This window comes from Oncorhynchus masou, chromosome 30, assembly GCF_036934945.1.
Source record: "Oncorhynchus masou masou isolate Uvic2021 chromosome 30, UVic_Omas_1.1, whole genome shotgun sequence".
NCBI classification, from domain to species: domain Eukaryota; kingdom Metazoa; phylum Chordata; class Actinopteri; order Salmoniformes; family Salmonidae; genus Oncorhynchus; species Oncorhynchus masou.
The window spans coordinates 65,246,705-65,268,593 of NC_088241.1; the positions used below are offsets into that span (position 1 = coordinate 65,246,705).

The window sequence follows — 21,889 nt, forward strand, 5'->3', positions numbered from 1 at the left end:
AAAGGATAAATAGATACACATTTTAATAGGGTTAGAGTTTCCACACGGCCATATTTCCATGTTACAAGGCTTGTTTACTGAAGACAGTGTGGACTATCTGTGCTAATTAGCTGTCGGCGTCTCTGCACACCTGTATGTAAACGGAAGACAAAGCCACAAACTTATCACTGAAAATACTGTTGGCTGCAACTGTGTTAGAACAGGTTAAAACAGTGTACAGTAAGTGTATGTTTTACATTTGTGGAATTATTTTGATGTGATATGAATGTAGATGGGTTTATGTTTTTAGAGACCATACCGTATTTGGAAATAGATTCATGTTTAGATGGGAGTATTTTGGTCTTCCAAAGTATTTTGGTCTTCATGGACAAAGCCTAACCAGTGTTTTCACCGTCACATTGATGAAAACTAGTTAAAAAAATTATCATATATGGATATAGCAAACGTTGTAGATTACCATTAAAATTGAGCAGGGTGCGCCTCCCTCACCGTCACATTGACGGAATATAGCCCGGTTCAACCAGGGGCATCTTAATCAAATCCCCTTCCGTCCATCTTCCACTGTCTCTTTATGGGAAATGGTGCCCTCTTTTGGAAGAATTTTTTTTGTGAAATGTAAAAAAGGGGTGAAAGAACAAACAAATAAATGAGGGGGATCCCATGTAGGCCTGTAGGAAAGGGGGTTGAACAGGAGTATGTAGTTCTAGAAGAGGTTTGGTTTGTTTGGCTCAGTCGGTAGAGCATGGTGCTTGCAATGCCAAGCGTCATGGGTTCGATTCCCGCTGGGACCACCCATATGTAAAAGTAGTGGCCCCAGCCGACTTGTAAGTCGCTTTGGACAAAAGCGTCTGCTAAATGGGATATATTTTATTATATTTGGTTTGGTTGGTTGGTTGGTTGGTTGGGGGGGTATGTTAATAGGGAACTTTTTACAACCTGTGTAAGAGACGAGGGGTTGATGGTCTTTAAGCATGTCAAGGTAGGAGACGGGTAATATGGTGTTGGGATTTTAATGCTCATAGTATGCTCTCTGGGGAGAGGGTTCTGGACTGATGTAAATGGGAACTACTGGATGAGAGAAGGCTTGTGAGTCTTAATGATGGCTGCAGGGTAGCCTCGTGGTTATGTAACGGATGTGAAACGGCTAGCTTAGTTAGCGGCGGTGCGGCGCTAAATAGCATTTCAATCGGTGACGTCGCTCGCTCTGAGACCTTGAAGTAGTGGTTGCCCTTACTCTGCAAGAGCTGCGGCTTTTGTGGAGCGATGGGTAACGATGCTTTGTGGGTGACTTGTCGATGTGTGCAGAGGGTCCCTGGTTCGCACCCGGGTGTGGGCGAGGGGACGGTCTAAAGTTATACTGTTACAGTTAGAGCATTGGACTAGTAACCGAAAGGTTGAAAGTTCAAATCCCCGAGCTGACAAGGTATCTGTCGTTCTGCCCCTGAACCCACTGTTCCTAGGCCGTCATTGAAAATAAGAATTTGTTCTTAACTGACTAGTTAAATAAAGGTAAAAATGGCCGGGGAACTGGGTTTGACCCAGTAAGTGGATATTAATCTGCTCTGGGTCTTGATCTGATCTACACTTCAGTGGCAACCTGTGTCTCAGGTTTAGGAGGAATCTACATGGGTTTAGGAGGAATCTATCATGTGTACCGTAGGATGGTGGAAGATTTAGTCGGCAATGGATTGAGGAGTAGGATATTTGGGAAAGCGGAATAAGGTTTCAGGAGTTGGGTGAACATCATGTGTCTCAGGTTTATCTCAATGCAGATATAGAAACTTTGAATGATGGAGTAAGAACAGCAATAGTAGGTGCCCCAAGGCAGGTGATTCCTATGGGTACAGGGGGCAGAACGAGTAAGACAGGTGATTCCTATGGGTACAGGGAGCAGAACGAGTAAGGCAGGTGATTCCTATGGGTACAGGGGGAGCGAGTAAGGCAGGTGATTCCTATGGGTACAGGGGGCAGAACGAGTAAGGCAGGTGATTCCTATGGGTACAGGGGGCAGAACGAGTAAGGCAGGTGATTCCTATGGGTACAGGGGGCAGAACGAGTAAGGCAGGTGATTCCTATGGGTACAGGGGGCAGAACGAGTAAGGCAGGTGATTCCTATGGGTACAGGGGGCAGAACGAGTAACGCAGTTCCCTGGTGTATCATTGTCAAGAGGAGACCGAGACAGTGGAACACATATTATTTCAGTTCTATAAATATGTGAGGGAAAGGGAGCGATTTAGATTTGAGGAGTAATAGGGTTGAAGAGCCAATATTAATGAACTGCTGGGGGAAATCTTCAGGGGATGTAGTATTTTAATTGTGTATTTTCGTTTCCTTAGGGAGACGAGAATATTGGGTAGGAGTTAAACCGTTCACTGATCCACACTCCAGTCCAGTTGGTGGCGGTAATGCACCTTGAAGTTGGTTGCCAACCGCCATAAAAATTCTCCAGAAATAAGAAACAGATGAGTGTTGGTTTAATCTGTAAAAATGATTGAACGGTCAGTGGCTCAATCTATTGAAGATGAGTGCATTGTTTTATTTAGTATAGTTTTTAAAGATTAAAACGACCAAGTTTGCCAAGCAAAATTACTTCGTAAGAACCTAGTTTGAATGACAGTAGAAAAGAGTTTCCAATTTGACATGTAAAAATAGGCCTAATCTAATTTTCAGCTCTCATTTTGATAATCATTGGATACGTCAGAAAATGGACGGTAGGCCCACTGACCACGTTTCCCCTGGCCCAGTCTATTTAACTGTCAAGTGTTGTGGACGTTTAAACGTGTATAAATCTCACTGTAACTACCTTCAGCGCCTGTCTTCTAGCATAGTGCATGGGAGCTAGATCTGCACACCTGGCATGATGTGCCTTCCTGGTAATAGGACAACACGTCCCCTGTGCTGTGGACTGGCTCGTGCGTAAACCATCCTCCATGCATCATTTTCTTCAACAAGCTTTAAAGGCGAGAAGTAAGGAAAAATGCGTACTTTTTTTCCAGGAACTGTTTTCCACAAAGTTGTCCGAAAATACTAAAATGGTATGAAATTGTTTCATAAAGAAAGTAAGCACATTTTCCATTAACGCCTTTTTGCCATTAAAGCTAGATAAGGATAGAAATGATGCTGAATAGATGATGCTTACTATCCGTTCTACTGGGAGTACGGGAATGCACATCAAGCCGAGATTGTGCTGATCTGGAGACCATGTACGATCGGTTACTTCTGGGCGGGGGAATAATGTTAAGAGACCCTACTGTCGTTCAGAAAGTTTGTAAAGGTTTGTATCTTACATAAAATGCCAAACTAATGTAAATAAGCGATGTAACATGAAGTTATGTCCATGTGGGAAAACGAATCACAACACTACAAAGTAACTTAACCTTTTTTTTTTTTTTTTTTTTTTTTTTTTAAGAAACGGTTTCGTGTTATGATTCGAGTTTCTACATGGGCATAACTTCGTGTTACAGCGCTTATTTACAGCAGATCTAGGCGGCCACCTGTGCTAACTAGTTATCTAGGGTGCTCCATACACCTTTTTGTGTTAGCATAACTGGGGAGGAAGTGTACGGATCTGTGCAAAAATGCCTTTTTTAGGGACAGTTTGACATTTTATTGGAGGGGGTGGGGGCTAGTCCAACTAAAGGTGACCTAAAAAAAAAATCGCCCTCCGCTTGTACTGGTAAAAAAAAGAGAAAAAAAGCCATGCTTAGAATTAACCGAAAAATAATGTTTATGACTACAAATAACCACAACTGGAGTGTTGACCATAACCCTGTGTTTATAGACACCACATGCTAAAGCATGTTTTTATCTGGCACAGTAAATGCTGTGCGGGGCTACAGGCCAGAAGGTTGAGGGTTTGCAGACCACCACGTACGACCTCACTTCTCTGTGCAGGTTCCATTCCAGTAGGATCAGAGCCGCCTGCAGACAATCGTCAGCTAGGGGAAATCAGATTTGCTATATTTGGAATTGTATAAAATGTATGCAATTAGATTTCCTCAAATGTTTCTGTGCCAATGCACCACACAACCAATAAACAAAGCATATCAACTTCAGGCACTTCAATATCTTCAACACCACAAATTGACGATGTCAATTCTTGACAAACAGAAAATACATCCCTCCCTACCCAGTATGGAAGGCTAGACATCCCTCCCTACCCAGTATGGAAGGCTAGACATCCCTCCCTACCCAGTATGGAAGGCTAGACATCCCTCCCTACCCAGTATGGAAGGCTAGACATCCCTCCCTACCCAGTATGGAAGGCTAGACATCCCTCCCTACCCAGTATGGAAGGCTAGACATCCCTCCCTACCCAGTATGGAAGGCTTGGCTAGACATCCCTCCCTACCCAGTATGGAAGGCTTGGCTAGACATCCCTCCCTACCCAGTATGGAAGGCTAGCCTAGTGGTTAGAGCTTTTGACTAGTAACTGAAAGATTTCTGGATCGAATCCCCGAGCTGACAGGTATAAAATCTGTCGTTCTGCCCCTGAACAAGGCAGTCAACCCACTGTTCCCCGGTTGGCCGTCATTGTAAATAATAATTTGTTCTTAACTGACTTAATGATCGTAATGATCCACCTGGTCTCTCCTCTGCCCATCAGCTATTCATATTGGTTCTTGTGGATTGATATTGAAAATTGATGCAGCTTTGAATGCATGTATGTTTGCTATGCTTGCTAGTTAGCGTATTGCAGATCTGGACAAACTGTCCACCTAGCACTATTGTCACTATGAATGGTGGATAGAGGGCAGGATAGACAGACTGGTAGACTATATTGTCACTGTGGTATAGTAAAAGTTAGCGTGCAGAAAAAGCGTAGTCCATAAGACAAGTACCACATATGGGGAGGCGGAGGCAAACAGGTGAGTAAATGTGACTAGGATGGAAGAAATGACAGTAAATGTGACTAGGATGGAAGAAATGACAGTAAATGTGACTAGGATGGAAGAAATGACAGTAAATGTGACTAGGATGGAAGAAATTACAGTAAATGTGACTAGGATGGAAGAAATGACAGTAAATGTGACTAGGGTGGAAGAAATTACAGTAAATGTGACTAGGCTGGAAGAAATGACAGTAAATATGACTAGGATGGAAGAAATTACAGTAAATATGACTAGGGTGGAAGAAATTACAGTAAATGTGACTAGGATGGAAGAAATGACATAGTAAAACCTTCAAAAGAGCAAATGTAAACGGTTGGGGATGTAACTATAATTTGTTCTCGACTTAAAAAACTAATGTTCAACAACCCTCCCCTGTTTTGATCCGTTCCTAGTTAATGTCGGACTGTCCCTTATTTGAAAAATGTCCCACTGACAGATAAGGGGTATATCAGCATATGTTTCCAAAACAGTTTGGCAAGCGATGATTGTTGACGTTTCTGAATGTTAAAACACCTCGTCGGAATTGTAGTTCACTCGAAGCCAACCGTGGGCGCCGCTAACCACTGAAAACCAAACTTAGAAAGGTTTTTCAGGGCTACTTTCACTATAGCCTGGCCCCAGGTCTGTAAACGGGGGGAATGCACTATCCTCTCCTGTGAAACTAAGCCTCGTAGCCTGGCCCAAAAAAAAGGTCTAAGTTCAACAACCCTCCCGTAGCCGTTGGCCCCAGGTCTGACTGCCTCCTCCTGTCCCAGCCTGGCCCCAGGTCTGTTGTCTCCTCCTGTAGCCTGGCCCCAGGTCTGTTGTCTCCTCCCGTAGCCTGGTCCCAGGTCTGTTGTCTCCTCCCGTAGCCTGGCCCCAGGTCTGTTGTCTCCTCCTGTAGCCTGGTCCCCCAGGTCTGTTGTCTCCTCCCGTAGCCTGGCCCCAGGTCTGTTGCCTCCTCCCGTAGCCTGGCCCCAGGTCTGTTGCCTCCTCCCGTAGCCTGGTCCCAGGTCTGTTGCCTCCTCCTGTAGCCTGGCCCCAGGTCTGTTGCCTCCTCCTGTAGCCTGAGTTTGAACTCTCTGAATGAACTGATATGATCTATGAACTTTTTAAAACATTTTTATTCACACTGATTATTTATAATGGTAGTTGAGTGTGATTTGTATTTTATTAAATATGTTTGTTTTGTTATCGTGTGCTGAATTATATTGTTTTATACACGGTATGTTTTGTTCTGTTTTTATTGTAATGTAAACAGGGCTCTCTCGTGAAAGAGATTTCTGACTCTAATTTATTCATTTTTTTTATTTTATTTTATAGAAGGAAGCAAACAGCCACAGTCGATGGAGAACGATCAACACAACCAGCGGCAGGTCAATCACCCAAGGCCCTTCTTCTATGTTCAGCCTGCTTCTCAACCTTACTACAACATGTATCAGCATCATAATCAATGGCAAAATATCAACAACCCATATAACCACTACACCTTACCTGGTTCAGGTAGGTCTACTTTTCATGGTTTTAATGGTTTTCATGTCCCAAATGGAACCCTGTTCCCTATGTAGTGCACTACTTTATACCAGAGCCCTATGGAACCCTATTCCCTATGTAGTGCACTACTTTATACCAGAGCCCTATGGAACCCTATTCCATATATAGTGCACTACTTTATACCAGGGCCCTATGGGCCACATAGTTCACTATAATAGGGAATAGGGTGCCATTTGAGTCATACACTTTATTTCTCAAACCAGAATTATGGAGTATTAGTTTACAGTGGATGATTTTCATTGATGCAAATACACCACGTGACCAAAAGTATGTGGACACCTGCTCGTCCAACATCTCATTCCAGAATCATGGGCATTCATAAGGAGTTGGTGTCGTCGTCCCCCCCCCCCCCCCCTTGCTGCTATAACAGCCTCCACTCTTCTGGGAAGGCTTTCTACTAGATGTTGGAACATTGCTGCTATAACAGTCTCCTCTCTTCTGGGAAGGCTTTCTACTAGATGTTGGAACATTGCTGCTATAACAGCCTCCACTCTTCTGGGATGGCTTTCCACTAGATGTTGGAACATTGCTGCTATAACAGCCTCCACTCTTCTGGGAAGGCTTTCCACTAGATGTTGGAACATTGCTGCTATAACAGCCTCCACTCTTCTGGGAAGGCTTTCCACTAGATGTTGGAACATTGCTGTGGGGACTTGCTTCCATTCAGCCACAAAAGCATTAGTGAGGTTGGGACTGGTGTTGGGTGATTAGGCCTGGCTCGCAGTCGGCGTTCCAATCCATCCCAAAGGTTTTCGATGGGGTTGAGGGCTCTGCAGGCCAGTCAAGTTCTTCCACACCGATCTTGACAAAACATTTCTGTATGGACCTCACTTTGTACACGGGGTAATTGTCATGCTGAAACAGGAAAGGGCCTTTCCCAAACTGTTGCCTTGAAGTTGGAAGCACAGAATCGTCCAGAATGTTATCGTATGCTGTTGCGTTAAGATTTCCCTTCACTGAAACGAATTGGCCCGAACCATGAAAAACAGCCCCAGACCATTATTCCTCCTCTACCAAACTATACAGTCTCCTGGCATCCACCAAACCCAGATCAGTCTGTCGGACTGCCAGAATGGGAGAGTGATTCATCACTCCAAAGAACAATGTTTCCACTGCTCCAGAGTTCAATGGCGGTGAGCTTTATACCACTCCTGCCAGACGGTTAGCGTAGCGCATGGGCTTGTGTGTGGCTACTCGGCCGTGGAAACAACCCGTCTCACGACGCTCCAGATGAACAGTTCATGTGTTGACGTTGCTTCCGGAGACAGTTTGGGACTCTGCAGTGAGTGTTGCTTCAGCACTCAGCGGTCCCATTCTGTGAGTTTGTGTGGCCTACCACTTCGCGGCTGAGCCGTTGTTGCTCCTAAACATTTCCACTTCACAATGACAGCACTTACAGTTGACCGGGGGGGTCAGCTCTAGCAGGGCAGTAATCTGACTTGTTGGAAAGGTGGCATCCTATGACGGTGCCACGTTGAAAGTCACTGAGCTCTTCAGTAAAGGCCATTCTACTGCCAATGTTTGTCTATGGAGATTGCATGGCTTTTTGCTCAATTTTATACACCTGTCAGCAACGGATGTGGTCTGAAATAACCAAATCCACTAACCTGAAAGGGTTTCTAAAAACTGTTTGTATATATTGTGTATTACTGCATGGCCATATTGTCTTGATGAAACCATGTGTTCTCTACAGGAAGTTATCCTTTTGGACGTCCTAGTTCATACATGTCCCCATACCCATACATGCAGTATCCTGGTCAATACATTGTTCCACACATGCATCCAGTTGATTACAGATGCATGTACGACCCACCTCGTTTCCACCCACCTCCAGTGCATGACCCCATGTTCCGCCACCAGCAACAACAACACTACAGTGTATGTATTATTGTGTTCAGATGTATAAGACAATTTATGTATTTTTAAATGTTATATATTCAATTCATTCGATTATTAATGAATTTTTAATTTGTTCATTTACCATCACCAGGCTCAGGCCCAGAGAGAGGTGCCCTGCTCGGAGGCTCAGACCCAGTCCAGTGATGCTCTGAACAAGCTCCAGACCAACGAGAAGCAGGGCTCTGAGAGAGAGCTTGATTCCAGAGTTGTTTCCCAAGCTTCTGGATTCTTCTCGTCAGATAATAAGGAAGGGAAACGTGAGGTGGGGGGAGACATACACAGTAGTCGTGGCGCCTCGTATGGTAAGTTGGAAAGCAGCCGTTTGCAATCGTCGTCTCCACTGGCCAGGTTGTTCAGCATCAGTGACTCCACAGCGGCGGTCTACGACGGCGATTCGAGTCGGAGCCTTGGAGACCTGGGTCTTCAGGAGGGCTGGGCCCTAGACTCTGACGAGGAGCCCCCATTGGACAGCTCATCTGTTCAGGAGGAGGATATTCAGGACGCGCGGCATCACGCAGCGGATGAGTCTCTTCATAGCTGTTCTTCTGAGAATCTTTGCCTCCTGTCTGCGGTCTCGCAGTCCGACGACAGCCCCAGACCCGAAGACCCAGACATCCAGGCAGAGGAGGGGAGCGCCAATCCAGACAGTACAAGTTCCACTGAGGCACTTCTGAGGCCTCGGAGTCACTGCTCCAACCTGCTCTCCCCCCAGTCACTACCATCACCCTTAGCCTCTGACTGGCAAGCCTTAGAGCACATGAAACATGGAGGAGAAACGTTTGATGTTCCAGATGGGAGTCTGTGTGAACTGGATGTTGACCTGTCCTACCAGATCCTCTGTCTGCCCTTTGAAAAGGTCACTCTCTTTTTTTACAATACTTTCTATGGAATAAGTTTTTATAGCTGAATTGTTTGAGAGGAGAGCTTGTAAGTTAAGCATTTCATTATGTATCTGTATTGTCAAATAAACTTTTTTAATTTTGATTTTAAATTGACAAGGTGTTTACAGCAAGCGCTCTGCAGAAGGACGTCTCTACCAGCTCCAGCGTTGCTCTGCGGTGTGAAGACCTCCAGGCCTCTCTGTCTTCTCTCGCTACTTCCTCCACCACCCCAGTCCGTCACCACCACCACCACTACTGTCAACCACAGACGGCTCACGAGAGACTCAGTGTCCTGTGTTCATCCCTGGACGAGCTCTCGTCCCAGGACGAGATGTTCTCCACCGATCTGGAGGACGTGGATGTGTTTCCCGGATGTTTAGTCTACGCAAGGGGGAGGTTCTCCGCAGACCTCGGAGAGGCAGAGGTCAAGGAAGTCTGTCCTCAGTCCAAGAAGCTCATGTGCGTCTGCTGTGGATCGAGCCTGTTGAAAGGAGGAGGGGTGAGCAGCAGGGTTAAAGTTCATCACAGCCCCAGGGTGTACGCCGCCGGGGACTCTGACGAGGTGGTCGAGCAGGAGCAACACGGATCTGTAAGGACTTGTGAGAGAACGCACCCCAGTAGGGTGGTCGTGAAGAAGCACCCTGTACACAAGAAACACCCGCCTCTCCCTCTACACATCCGACATGCTCCCAAACACAGCTGTAAGAGAGGCCAGTGGAGAGAGGCGATTGGGCCCGAGGAGCAGGAACCAGAGACCGTGTTGGTGGGATCAGAGCTGAAGTATTATGAAGGCCATGTGGTGGAGGGGAAGAGTGGACACGGAAACGGGGATAAGCAACGCAGGACATGTAAAGGGACATTTCCGTTGCTTTGCTTCCAAAATGGCGCCCTATTTTCTTACCGACGCACTTCACCACACGTTTTTCTCTCTCTTATCTCCGCTGTAGATGGACTGTGCCGAGACGGCGTTAATACTGCAGATCCGGGCACATGGGAGAGTAGAGGTGCCAAGCCTAGACAGAAACCACACAGCTCACTGCCACGACCAGGTACCACAACCCAAACCCTCGTCAATATATTTAATTGATGTTATCCTTTCGGTCATCCTAAATATCCGTGCTCGTATTCATAAAGCCTACTGGAGTATGAATGCTAATGTAGGTTTAGTTTAGCTTTATAGATCGGCAGCGAAGACTAGTGGTTAGAGCGTTGGACTAGGAACCGGAAGGTTGCAAGTTCAAACCCCCGAGCTGACAAGGTACAAATCTGTTGTTCTGCCCCTGAACAGGCAGTTAACCCACTGTTCCTAGGCCGTCAGTGAAAATAAGAATTGGTTCTTAACTGACTTGCCTAGTTAAATAAAGGTAAAATGAATAAATCCTAATGAAATGGACTGCCGGGACTCGTAATCTGACACGCAGTATGAATACCAACCCTGTTGCATGGATCAAATGTGTTTTCTATGAGTGAGTGTCTGATGGTTCTGGCCCGATTTTGTTTTCAGAGAGACCAGCACTGAGGAAAGCTCTGTGTAAGCCGCTGGGATACCAGAGAGTCAGAGACGAGGAAAATAACGACGAGGTGCCACAACGATTTCAGAGGAGAAGGTTTCCTTTATCTGCTCTTGTTTCACTATCGACTATTCACTATTTTAGTGTGTGTCCCAAATGGGACCCTATTCCCTATATAGTGCACTACATTTGACCAGAGCCCTATGGACCATATTCCCTTTATAGTGCACTACTTTAGACCAGAGCCCTATGGACCCTATTTCCTTTATAGTGCACTACTTTAGACCAGAGCACTATGGGCCCTATTCCCTTTATAGTGCACTACGTTTGTCCAAAGTGCACCATAAAAGGAGAATAGGGTGCCGTTTGGTGGGACGCATGTGTAATTTCGAGATGTTGGTCTATGAATCCACTTCTCTAACTTCTCTGTTTTTTTTTCTCCAGGTTCCACCAAGAGAAGAAACACAAGGTTTTGATATCACATCCTTGATGTAATCAAAGAAAATGTCACAAACAAAGAGCACTTAGTAAAATGCATAACAGAAAATGTTTCGGATGGACACCATTTTGTTTTTGTGATAAATAAAAGCAAGGAGATAAAGCACTTCCAGGAGGTCCACTGTCAGTTGGCTAGCACTGTCCTGTATGTTGGTAAAATGTCCCCTCGGTCAGCACAGGGTTTGGTGGCTTTGAAAATCAGATTTGAACTGTTGTGACCAGTGGATTATTAAAATTAATTTCATAACACACACTAGTCTGTCTGGTTTATTAAACGTGTATGTAAGTGTTAATTTAAAACTGTATTCATTTGAATTGTGCACATTATTAAAATTTAAAAAATGGCAAATAAAACATTGTGGCCATGTTGGGTTTTGTCAGTTGGCAACTATATTTTTAGAGCTCTGGATCGAAACAGGGTCTGTAGTGACGCCTCTAGCACTGAGATACAGTGCCTTAGACTGCTGTGCCACTCAGTAGCCTAAAATATAAATCCAACAATTTAAAAGATTATGCTGTGTTACAGTTCATATAAGGAAATCAGTCAATTTAAATAAATTCATGAGGCCCTAATCTATGGATTTCACAGGACTGGGCAGGGGCGCAGCCATTGGTAGGCCTGGGACGGCATAGACCCGCCCACTGGGGAGCCAATCAGAATGAGTTTTTCCCCACAGATTTATCACAGACAGAAATACTCCACAGCCACCCCTTTAATGTCCCCAGCACAAGGTGCACATGCATGCTGTTTAATTAGTTTCTTGATATGCCACACTTGTCAACTGGATGGATTATCTTGACAAATTATAAAATTATAAAATCACTATTGTAAAGTGGCTGTTCCACTGATGTCAGAAGGTGAATTCACCAATTTGTAAGTCGCTCTGGATAAGAGCGTCTGCTAAATGACTTAAATGTAAATGTAAAATTCTCACAGGGATGTAAACAAATTTGTGCACAACATTTTAGAGACATTTTTGTGTGTATGGAACTTTTCTGGGATGTTTTATTTCAGTCGATTGAACATGGGACCAACACTTTACATGTTGTGTTTATATTTTTGTTCAGTATGTGTGTATATTATATGTGTGTATAGGTGTTTTTTAAGAAAGATATGACGGCTGCGGCCCAATTTAGAATTAGCCCAAAAACACCCAACCCGCGATCAATACATTTTCACCCGCAACGTCGTCTTCAAAGTTACAAAAAATAAATCCGATAAACGGCGAATTTGGAAGGGCAACCCTGGTGGTTTCTGTACTGTACGTCGAGATGATTTTTACATTTGTAACGCCATGACGTCAACGAACGTCAATTTGCGCTCCTCCGCTGCCGGCGTCACGTTTTTTAACCTGTTCCAGGGGATGTGTCTGGAGGAGCATGGCGTTACCGTGGAGGCATTGTTGGAGGTGGGCTTCGGGCTCTACCCGTACGAGTTTACTAGAAACCATATGCTGTTTCAATGGAAGCTCTGCTACCTCGTTGCTCCGAGGAACTGGAACCGCGACTGGCTCGGGAAATGAGGTAAGACTTCACCGGGCGGGCTTGCTGTCACCTCGACAAAAGGTCAACTGATCTTATTGAATGAGTTACAGCTGGTTTAGTGTAGCTATATTGGGATTTAGTCCCGTTTATTTCTAGTTGTAGTAGCTAACTAAAACAATATTGTAATGAATGACATTGCTTTTCTGAGTATAATGTTAGCTAAAGATGTGTTAGTTTGACAAGATTGTAGTTCTAGCTGACAGTAACGTTAGCTGGTTTGTTATGTAGCTAAAGGTCAAGACACTGCATGTCACTTCAGGATTGCTATGTAACGATACTACGTTTTGCACTTCATTTGTCTCACTAGGTGTTTACCCTATTAGGTTATCACTAGACAGAACTGTCAGTGGGTAGCCTGCATTGGTCAAGTCTAACATGTGGTTCACTGCCTAACGAGAAGGTCCTCTCAACCAGACCTCGGTGTAGTTAACTCTGGCTCCTCTCAACCAGACCTCGGTGTAGTTAACTCTGGCTCCTCTCAACCAGACCTCGGTGTAGTTAGCTGTCCTTCAACCAACCGTGTAGTTAAAGAGCGGTTAGTTAATTCTCACCACTCAACCAGACGGTGCAGTTAACTTGGCTCCTCTCAACCAGACCTCATTAACATCTGGCTCCTCTCAACCAGACCTGTGTAGTTAGCTGTCCTTCAAAAATAAAATTTAAATTCTCACCACTCACCTGACTTAAAGGTTACATGTGCTCATGTTGTGGTGCTCAGGTTTATTCATTTGTGACATTGATTTCTTTCAGGGACTGTCCTCAAGGACTGTACACACAACCTCACTAGGCAACTCTATTCTGACAAGGTGAGTCTGAGATTTTTAGTGTTATATGCTGTAGCTTGTTTAATGTGTTTGTGTGCATTTTAATTTACACGTGTGATTTAACTGACGTGTTTTTCCCTGTAGGCACAAATCAAGGTTGCCTTACCCTACACCGAAGCCTTGTTACTGCAAAAGGATTCACAGCGACGCCAAGTTGAAGGACCCTTTCACTCTAGCCCAAAAAGACTTGAATAATTTGTATGACGATATCAAGAAGGTAAGTCATTTGAATGAGTCATTTAGTACATTGAGATTGTTTTTTCTGATGAAAAGTGCTCTGTAAATTAGATGTATTATTGTGACTGAGCATGGCGACAGTGGCGTTCTTCTATATTATTATTATTTTTTTTTACCTTTTATTTTACTAGGCAAGTCAGTTAAGAACAAATTCTTATTTTCAATGACGGCTTAGGAACAGTGGGTTAACTGCCTGTTCAAGGGCAGAACGACAGATTTGTACCTTGTCAGCTCGGGGGTTTGAACTCACAACCTTTGGTTACGAGTCCAACGCTCTAACCACTAGGCTACCCTGCCGCACCAATATAGCTCACCAGACTATTGTTAGTGATTTTTCATAACGTAACTGTGATATATTTTGTTTTTTTCTGGGCTTCACAGGAACTTTTTGTGTCCAAATCAGAGCTGAAGTCCATATGTGACTACTATTTTGACGGGAAGGGCAAGGCTTTCCGACCCATGATAGTGGTGCTAATGGCCCGGGCCTGCAATAGTCACAGCAGCCGAGACGGGTAAGACCTTATCCTGGGTGTAGCCTAGTCAACTAGGTAGGTGGTATGCATTACCAGGTATTTAACTATTTTTTTACCTTGATTTAAATAGGCAAGTCAGTTTAGAACAAATTACTGGGGAACAGTGGGTTAACTGGTCTGGGAACAGTGGGTTAACTGGTCTGGGAACAGTGGGTTAACTGGTCGGGGAACAGTGGGTTAACTGGTCTGGGAACAGTGGGTTAACTGGTCTAGGAACAGTGGGTCTGGGAACAGTGGGTTAACTGGTCTGGGAACAGTGGGTTAACTGGTCTGGGAACAGTGGGTTAACTGGTCTGGGAACAGTGGGTTAACTGGTCTGGGAACAGTGGGGTTAACTGGTCTGGGAACAGTGGGGTTAACTGGTCTGGGAACAGTGGGGTTAACTGGTCTGGGAACAGTGGGGTTAACTGGTTAACTGGGAACAGTGGGTTAACTGGTCTGGGAACAGTGGGTTAACTGGTCTGGGAACAGTGGGTTAACTGGTCTGGGAACAGTTTTTATCTTGTCAACAGTGGGTTCTGATCTTGGAACAGTGGGTTCAGATTTTTATTTGTCCAGCTCGGGATTAACCACTAGGCAACCCCGCCGCCTCCACACTCTAACCACTAGGCTACCCCGCCGCCCTACACTCTAACCAGGCTACCCCGGCTACACTCTAACCGCTAGGCTACCCCGCCCTCTACACTCTAACCGCTAGACTACCTAACCGCTAGGCTACGCCTCTACACTCTAACCGCTAGGCTACCTGCCGCCTCTACACTCTAACCGCTAGGCTAAGAGAATGGAAGCTTGCGAGATCAGGATGGGTTACAAGGAGACAGACCTGGGTAAGAAACTATGCTAAGGAAACGTCTAGTACCCTTGCGTACACACACACACACCAGGAACAACTTGCGTGTCTGGGAAGAATATACCGATTTAGAAAGGGAAATCTGTTTGTTTTGTTTAATGACTTTGTTACAGGAGATGGCTGTATTAGTCGAAATGAATCATGCATATACTATCACTGCAATAAACATTTCATTAATTATTCAGGCTGCCCATCTTAGTGATGATGTGAACCAATATGTGAGAAAGTTATAACTGTGCGCTCTCTCTCTACCCCTATCTCTCTCTAGAGATCTGCTCCCAGGTCAGCGATCCATAGCTATGATCTCTGAGATGATCCACACTGCCAGCCTGGTCCACGACGATGTCATCGACGGCTCGGAGAAGCGCAGGGGGAAGACCACTGTCAATGAAGTGTGGGGCGAGAGAAAGGTTCGCCGACTCCTCCGAACGGGGGAGGGGTTTGGTCTGTTAGCAGTCGCCAGTCCTGTTGTCATACACGCACTACACTAAGCTACTCAACTGCAACATATGCAATAATGTTATTGAGGAAAAAAGGTCATAAAATGGCCCCAAGTTCTCTTGAAGGTGCAATATTATCACTTTTCTGTAATGCATGTTATGACAAACTAATTCACCCTTTAGTAGTAGTAAAATCATGTGACCGTGCGTGTTCTCTGTTTACTTATTCCCAGGCCATTTTAGCTGGAGACTTCATCCTCTCGGCAGCCTCCATGGCTCTGGCCCGTATCGGGAACAACACAGTGGTGTCAGTCCTGTCTCAGGTCACGGAGGATCTGGTGCGAGGTAAGGACCCACGAGTCGGTCTCGTGATGAGGTAGCCCCTGCCCGCGACTTCAAAATCAGTGTCGACCTCGGAGGTAAATTACCTCTTGGTGTCCAAACTATAGGTTCTCCCATGGGAGACCTTGGTTCAGATCCTGCCTGTGACACATTGCAGAATATATGCAGTCCAGTTCAGTTTCGAACACTTTGATTTGTATCTGATAGGTATACAATCACCATTACCTGCTCCTTTACTATCTAGAGTTCACTTCTGATTCTGTAAGGGGAAATGAGGAATGCACGTTTGTTTAAGATGACCAAAGTGTATAGGTCTTTCTCTCTTTCTTTCTTTCTCTCTCTCTCTCTCTTCACATGAACATATTTGCTGATGTTCCAGGTGAATTCATGCAGCTGGGCTCCAAAGAGAACGAGAAGGAGAGATTCAAACACTACCTGGACAAGACGTTTAAGAAGACTGCCAGTCTCATCGCCAACAGTTGTAAAGCTGTATGTGCGTTCCGTCTCCACACATAATGCAGACTTCCAGGAAGTCTTTGGGGGCACTACTGGTTTGTGTTGACTGGGTTCTTGTCCATCTCAAGGTATCCATTCTAGTGAACTCCGATCCAGAGGTTCATGAAATAGCCTTTCAGTATGGGAGGAACGTTGGCATCGCCTTCCAGGTACATTTAAAATATTTACTTTTATGCCTCTTGAATCAATGGGTGCTGTTTTTAATCATTTAATGGGCTTTTTCCTTTTTGTGTTTTTTTGAGGAATGTATTTAACATTGAAATGTGTAAGTTATTGGTGTGTGTGTGTGTGTCCTAGCTGGTGGATGATGTGCTTGACTTCACAGCGTGCGCCAGCCAACTAGGAAAGCCTTCAGCTACAGACCTCAAGCTGGGTCTGGCCACCGGACCTGTCCTGTTTGCCTGCCAACAGGTGTGTGTGTGTGCGTCTACATAGGGCATAGGGTGCCATTTGGGATGTTGGCGTTTGACTCACTTGGTCACTGTCTCATTTTCTCACTTCTTGGTTGAATCACAGTGACTGTTCAATATACATTGAGTGTACAAAACATTAGGAACACCTACTATTGGGCTGCACCCCCTTTTTGTCCTCAGAACAGCCTCAATTCGTCAGGGCGTGGGACTCTACAAGGTGTTAAAGCGTTCCACAGGGACACTGGCCCCATGTTGACATCCGATGCCTCCCACAGTTGTGTGAAGTTGACTGTATGTCCTATGGGTGGTGGACCATTCTTGATACACACGGGAAACGGTTGAGCGTGGACAAACCCAGCAACGTTGCAGTTCTTGACACAAACTCGGTGCACCTACTACCGTACTCTGTTCAAAAGCACTTCCATCTTTTGTCTCAAATGTCTCGAGGCTTAAACATCTTTCTTTAACCTGTCTCCCCTTCATCTTCACTAATTGGATATAACAAGTGACATCCAATAAGGGATCAGAGCTTTCACCTGGTCAGTCTGTCATGGAAAGAGTGTTCTTAATATTTTGTACCCTCAGTGTCACTTTATTAAGCCAGGATAGTCCACTCAGTAACAATTGCTACTGTTTTCCAGGGAGTCCTGGCTTCACAATGTCTGATTTGCGTAGTCTGTGACAGTGTGTCTTAACTCTCTCTCTCTCTCTGTCTCTCTCTGTCTCTGTCTCTGTCTCTGTCGGTTCAGCTCTGTGTCTCTGTCTCTGTATGTCTAAGAGACATCTGTGTCTCTGTCTCGGGGACATTGGGTGTCTCTAGGTCGTCGGGGACTGTCTCTGTGTCTCTCTCTCTGTCTCTCTCTGTCTAGTTTCCTGAGCTGCATGGTATGATCATGAGGCGGTTCAGCTCCAGTGGAGATGTCGCTCGTGCCTGGCAGTATGTCCAGGAGGTAAGAGACATTGGGGGTCGCTAGGTGGAGGGACGTCGGGGACATTGGGGGTCGCTAGGTGGAGGGACGTCGGGGACATTGGGGGTCGCTAGGTGGAGGGACGTCGCTAGGTGGGGGGGGGGTCGCTAGGTAGGCGGGGGGTGGAGGGAAGGCGGGGGTCGCTAGGTGGGGGACGGCGGGGACATTGGGGGTCGCTAGGTGGAGGGACGGCGGGGGTCGCTAGGTGGTGGGGGGCGGGGGTCGCTAGGTGGGGGGAGGGAGGTGGGGGGACGGCGGGGGTCGCTAGGTGGAGGGACGGCGGGGGTCGCTAGGTGGAGGGACGGCGGGGGTCGCTAGGTGGAGGGACGGCGGGGGTCGCTAGGTGGGGGGACGGCGGGGACATTGGGGGTCGCTAGGTGGGGGGACGGGGACGGGGGTCGCTAGGTGGGGGGACGGCGGGGGTCGATAGGTGGGGGGACGGCGGGGGTCGCTAGGTGGGGGGACATTAACACGGTATAGAAATACTATTGGACCTATGATCATGTAGCAATTACAACTAACCTGTTTAGAAAGCACCCTGACTCAACCTCCTGTTTGTCCTGCCCTTAGAGTGAGGGTGTGGATCAGACCAACTACCTGGCCCAGCACTACTGCCAAGAGGCGATCCGGCAGATCAGCTTGCTCAGGCCCTCTCTGGAGCGGGACGCCCTTATCAGGCTCACCCAGATGGTCCTTACCCGTGACAAGTGAGCCCCCACTCGTCACTTCAGGCAGCTACTTGTACCTGTGGAAGGCCACCCCATGGGGGGGTGATGGGTGGTTGTTTCATCAGTGATATTCCCAGTGGGTCCTGATGGAGCAGTGTTTATGCAGGTTTTTTGGGTTGTTACTTAACTAAGATAAAGGTGGAACTAAACTGTGCATACACAGGTTCTTCAGGACTGAGTTCTGAGATGCACAGCTGAACATCACCCATGTCTTCTTCCTTTCCTCTGGGGAATACACTGAAGGGGTCACAGAACAAAGACTGTTATTGACGTCAGGGGTTTTCAATGCCGGCCCCTCCCCGCCTGAATTATTATTTTTCTGAACCAACCCCCACCTTTTCTTCAAAGCGATTTTAAAATGGCATGTCAGTGAGGATTTGACACAGACCATCCAAGATCATTGTTAAAAAAATCACTGAATTATCAAGTGTTCATTGTGTACTGTAACTGCAGCCCCCCCGCCCACGTTGAACTGGCAGATTGTATTTGGTCGTCAACGGCAGTTTGATTTGGGTTTGGGACGGTATGGCCACTGCAGAGTAATTTAAATTCCACCATGAGACCGAAGATGTAGTATAATTGTGATATTGTGTGTGTGTGTGTGTGTGTGTGAAGACGTTGCTCAAAGATCCGTCCATACTGCACAAATGCCAAACTTTTGTCATGGTGACTCGTACCAATTTAGAGATGCTTCCTGTATCAAGGCCTTAAACATCCACAATCACTGTACTCAAATTAAAACACGTTTATATTTATTCTTGAAGTCAAGTCTCTATCCTTTTTGTTTTTCATTCTCAATCACCACACCACTTGGTTGTATATGTAGAATGGTTTATTATAAAAGGCTGTACATACAAAAAGAAATTAACATATATACACATTAAGGGCGGAGCTTTGACATGGCTACCCATTGAGTTGGAACACTTATGTTGACTATACAAGGCATTATAAACCAATGAGAACACCAACCTGAATTGTCATGAATGGATCGATAGTCCAACGTAATTCCTAAGAGATGGAGGGGGAGGAGCCTACAGCCATAGATGAGTATGGACAAAATGGTCGGGTCAATTTGGAACAATGAAAGAACAACATAACCATACCTGAGATATAAAACCAAACCATTATGGGTTAAAATATGACCGTTCTAAAGCGATGTGATCTAGTTTTTTTTTTCTTCTTTTGATCTGAGGTCTGAGATGTCTTGTTGATCACCATTATCACAGAATGGTAAAATGACAACTTAAAAATAATAATTGTAACCGCATGACTAAACAGTTTTGAAAACTAAGCCCACGACCACGGCATGAAGAACAATGGATCACAATCAGTTACTGTTCACATTATATACTTTGATCCCCAAAAAATACCTACAGATAAATCATTTTGTTCAGATGAGACGTGTACTACGTTTCTTAAAATGGACGTGGAACTCTAAATGGAGAAAAGGTGTCATTTACAAACTGGGGAGTCACGACATAATGGTGTTGCTTTTCACTGCGTTACCAGATTAAAGAATTTATGTAAATTGAATATTCTTAACAAATTAAGAGCGTTTGGAAAATAAAACCAAGTCGTCCCCAGAATGCCTTGTATCTAGACAATTTAAATATACTTCAATTTAGGCTAACAAAATGGAAGCATAAACAGGTTATACATTTTTATTAGATTTTGCTTTATGCTCAGACTTCAGGAATGACTGAAATTAAACAGTAAAAGGTTTTATTCATAAAAACCAAAATAAGATGTAAAATTTAATATCCAAAATGGATTTAATATAATATAATATATCCCATTTAGCAGACGCTTTTGTCCAAAGCGACTTACAAGTCGGCTGGGGCCACTACTTTTACATATGGGTTAATTAATCAATTAATTAATCAAATGTGTTATCTAAATATTGAACAATTTGGGCAACAGAGGCAGAATAGGGCAGTTTGAAGCTATATGGCATGAAGTTTTGGAGACGTCCAGGGGATGAGTGAGGGGGTGGGTCTGACTAAGGGGGAGGTCATTCATGTTTGTATGTAAATATTGAGTTGTCTATAATAAGTTTTTTGTATTGTCAAAAAAGTAAAATAAAATATTTAAAAAAGTAAATCAAACAGAATATTCTGTAGGACATTTGAATGTGTGTGTGGTAAGTAGCCTGCTTGAGATACTGCGATTGACATTCACTGAAATTACACTACAGACACCCAACAGGCTGCAGCTCACATTATATACAATTAACAGAAAGTAGCACTTCCACTGAAGGTCTACACAGGATCACCTAATGTTTACACCTGCATTTCATGCCGTCTGACAGACATCGTCTCCATATAGCAACACTACTCGTGATACACTCCATAAAAGACATTAATACTTTAGAAGTGCATGAGAAATGTGTAGTTCAATAGATGAATAGTTGGGTCAGATGTCGTGCCTATGTAAACAGGAAGAACACGTAAAAAGGCAGGACGTCCTTCAGCTAACGATACCCTGGTCTCAAAGGAGGTGGGTGTCACCTTTAATTGGGTAGAATGGGCTTGTGGTAATGGCTGGAGCGGAATAGGTGGAATGGGATCAAACACATGGTTTTCCAGGTTTTTGGGTGCCATTCCGTTTGCTCCGTTCCACCTATTGTTATGAGCCCGTCTTCCCCTCAGCTGACTCCACTGCCTGGTCTTTGAAAACATCCCTACGTCATCAGCCTTGTCCTATTCATTCTTTATATACGTTATGCCCCTCAACCCACCCACAACACCACCAACAAAATAGATATTTTTGTATTTTGATTTATTTGCAATTAGTAAGAGATCAAACATTCTGTCATATCCAAAAGCACTTCCCTGTGCTTCGTAAGGGCAGACGTCTGTAGTAGAAGCACAATAGAGTGCAGTAGGGTCCCTCCAGTCAGCTTAGTGCATGACGGACTCTACGTAGTTGCCGGGGAACAGGCCCGTGACGCCGCTACTGATTCCCTCGAACCAGCCATCATCGTTCTTCTTAATGATGTAGATGATGGCTCCCTCCATGAAGCTCAGCTCATCGTTTTTATCCGCAGTGTAGTCGTAGATGGCCACCACTGTGGAGGAGAGAGGAGGGGAAAATCGTCAGAGGGAGAGGGAGACTTAGCAAACTGGATTAGGATGCAACGGGTAAGAAATAGTTGCCTGAGGATTTAACAAATTTACTGAGTGTCAAAATGTGCTTAAGTAGTTGACTAGTTCAGCTTAGTTTAAATAAATCTGTGTGAATTGTATGGTAGGAAGGAGAAGTGAAATAGAGTGGTGTCG

General features: G+C 45.1%; 3 protein-coding genes across 5 annotated transcripts in view; 2 read left to right on the forward strand and 1 right to left on the reverse strand.

Moving 5' to 3' along the window:
• The first annotated feature begins 98 nt into the window (after positions 1-98).
• On the forward strand, positions 99-11,464 carry LOC135523224 (bucky ball-like). Of its 3 annotated transcripts, XM_064949938.1 has the most exons (8): positions 99-219; positions 6,196-6,375; positions 8,120-8,304; positions 8,417-9,181; positions 9,325-10,054; positions 10,154-10,255; positions 10,711-10,813; positions 11,162-11,464. In XM_064949938.1, exons 2-8 carry the CDS (start codon positions 6,219-6,221, stop codon positions 11,205-11,207), a joined length of 2,088 nt encoding a protein of 695 aa, XP_064806010.1. In that variant the 5' UTR covers positions 99-219; positions 6,196-6,218; the 3' UTR covers positions 11,208-11,464. The 3 variants fall into 3 exon arrangements, with proteins under 3 accessions (XP_064806010.1, XP_064806007.1, XP_064806009.1); XM_064949935.1 differs by having other exon boundaries at positions 9,325-10,255; XM_064949937.1 differs by having other exon boundaries at positions 9,325-10,255; positions 10,711-10,787.
• A 1,094-nt stretch (positions 11,465-12,558) lies between these two features.
• On the forward strand, positions 12,559-19,374 carry LOC135522948 (all trans-polyprenyl-diphosphate synthase PDSS1-like). Its single transcript, XM_064949671.1, has 11 exons — positions 12,559-12,739; positions 13,511-13,566; positions 13,669-13,801; positions 14,203-14,333; positions 15,473-15,614; positions 15,878-15,989; positions 16,366-16,475; positions 16,571-16,651; positions 16,800-16,913; positions 17,785-17,865; positions 18,454-19,374. Exons 1-11 carry the CDS (start codon positions 12,596-12,598, stop codon positions 18,592-18,594), a joined length of 1,245 nt encoding a protein of 414 aa, XP_064805743.1. The 5' UTR covers positions 12,559-12,595; the 3' UTR covers positions 18,595-19,374.
• Positions 19,375-21,372: 1,998 nt separating this feature from the next.
• The window catches only part of LOC135521690 (abl interactor 1-like), a 57,859-nt gene continuing 57,342 nt past the window's right edge, over positions 21,373-21,889 (reverse strand). Inside the window, exon 9 of the mRNA XM_064947363.1 lies at positions 21,373-21,678. Within this exon, the coding sequence (XP_064803435.1) occupies positions 21,512-21,678 (167 nt within the window). The 3' untranslated portion in view covers positions 21,373-21,511. The remainder of the gene's footprint in view (positions 21,679-21,889) is intronic.

Coding starts and splice junctions, on each gene's coding strand:
- LOC135523224 (XM_064949935.1), top strand. CDS start 6,219: ATGGAGAACGATCAACACAACCAGCGGCAGGTCAATCACCCAAGGCCC. Junction 6,376..8,119: donor CTACACCTTACCTGGTTCAG/GTAGGTCTACTT, acceptor TGTTCTCTACAG/GAAGTTATCCTTTTGGACGT. Junction 10,256..10,710: donor CAGCTCACTGCCACGACCAG/GTACCACAACCC, acceptor TTTTGTTTTCAG/AGAGACCAGCACTGAGGAAA.
- LOC135522948 (XM_064949671.1), top strand. CDS start 12,596: ATGGCGTTACCGTGGAGGCATTGTTGGAGGTGGGCTTCGGGCTCTACC. Junction 12,740..13,510: donor CGACTGGCTCGGGAAATGAG/GTAAGACTTCAC, acceptor GATTTCTTTCAG/GGACTGTCCTCAAGGACTGT. Junction 16,914..17,784: donor TCCTGTTTGCCTGCCAACAG/GTGTGTGTGTGT, acceptor CTCTCTGTCTAG/TTTCCTGAGCTGCATGGTAT.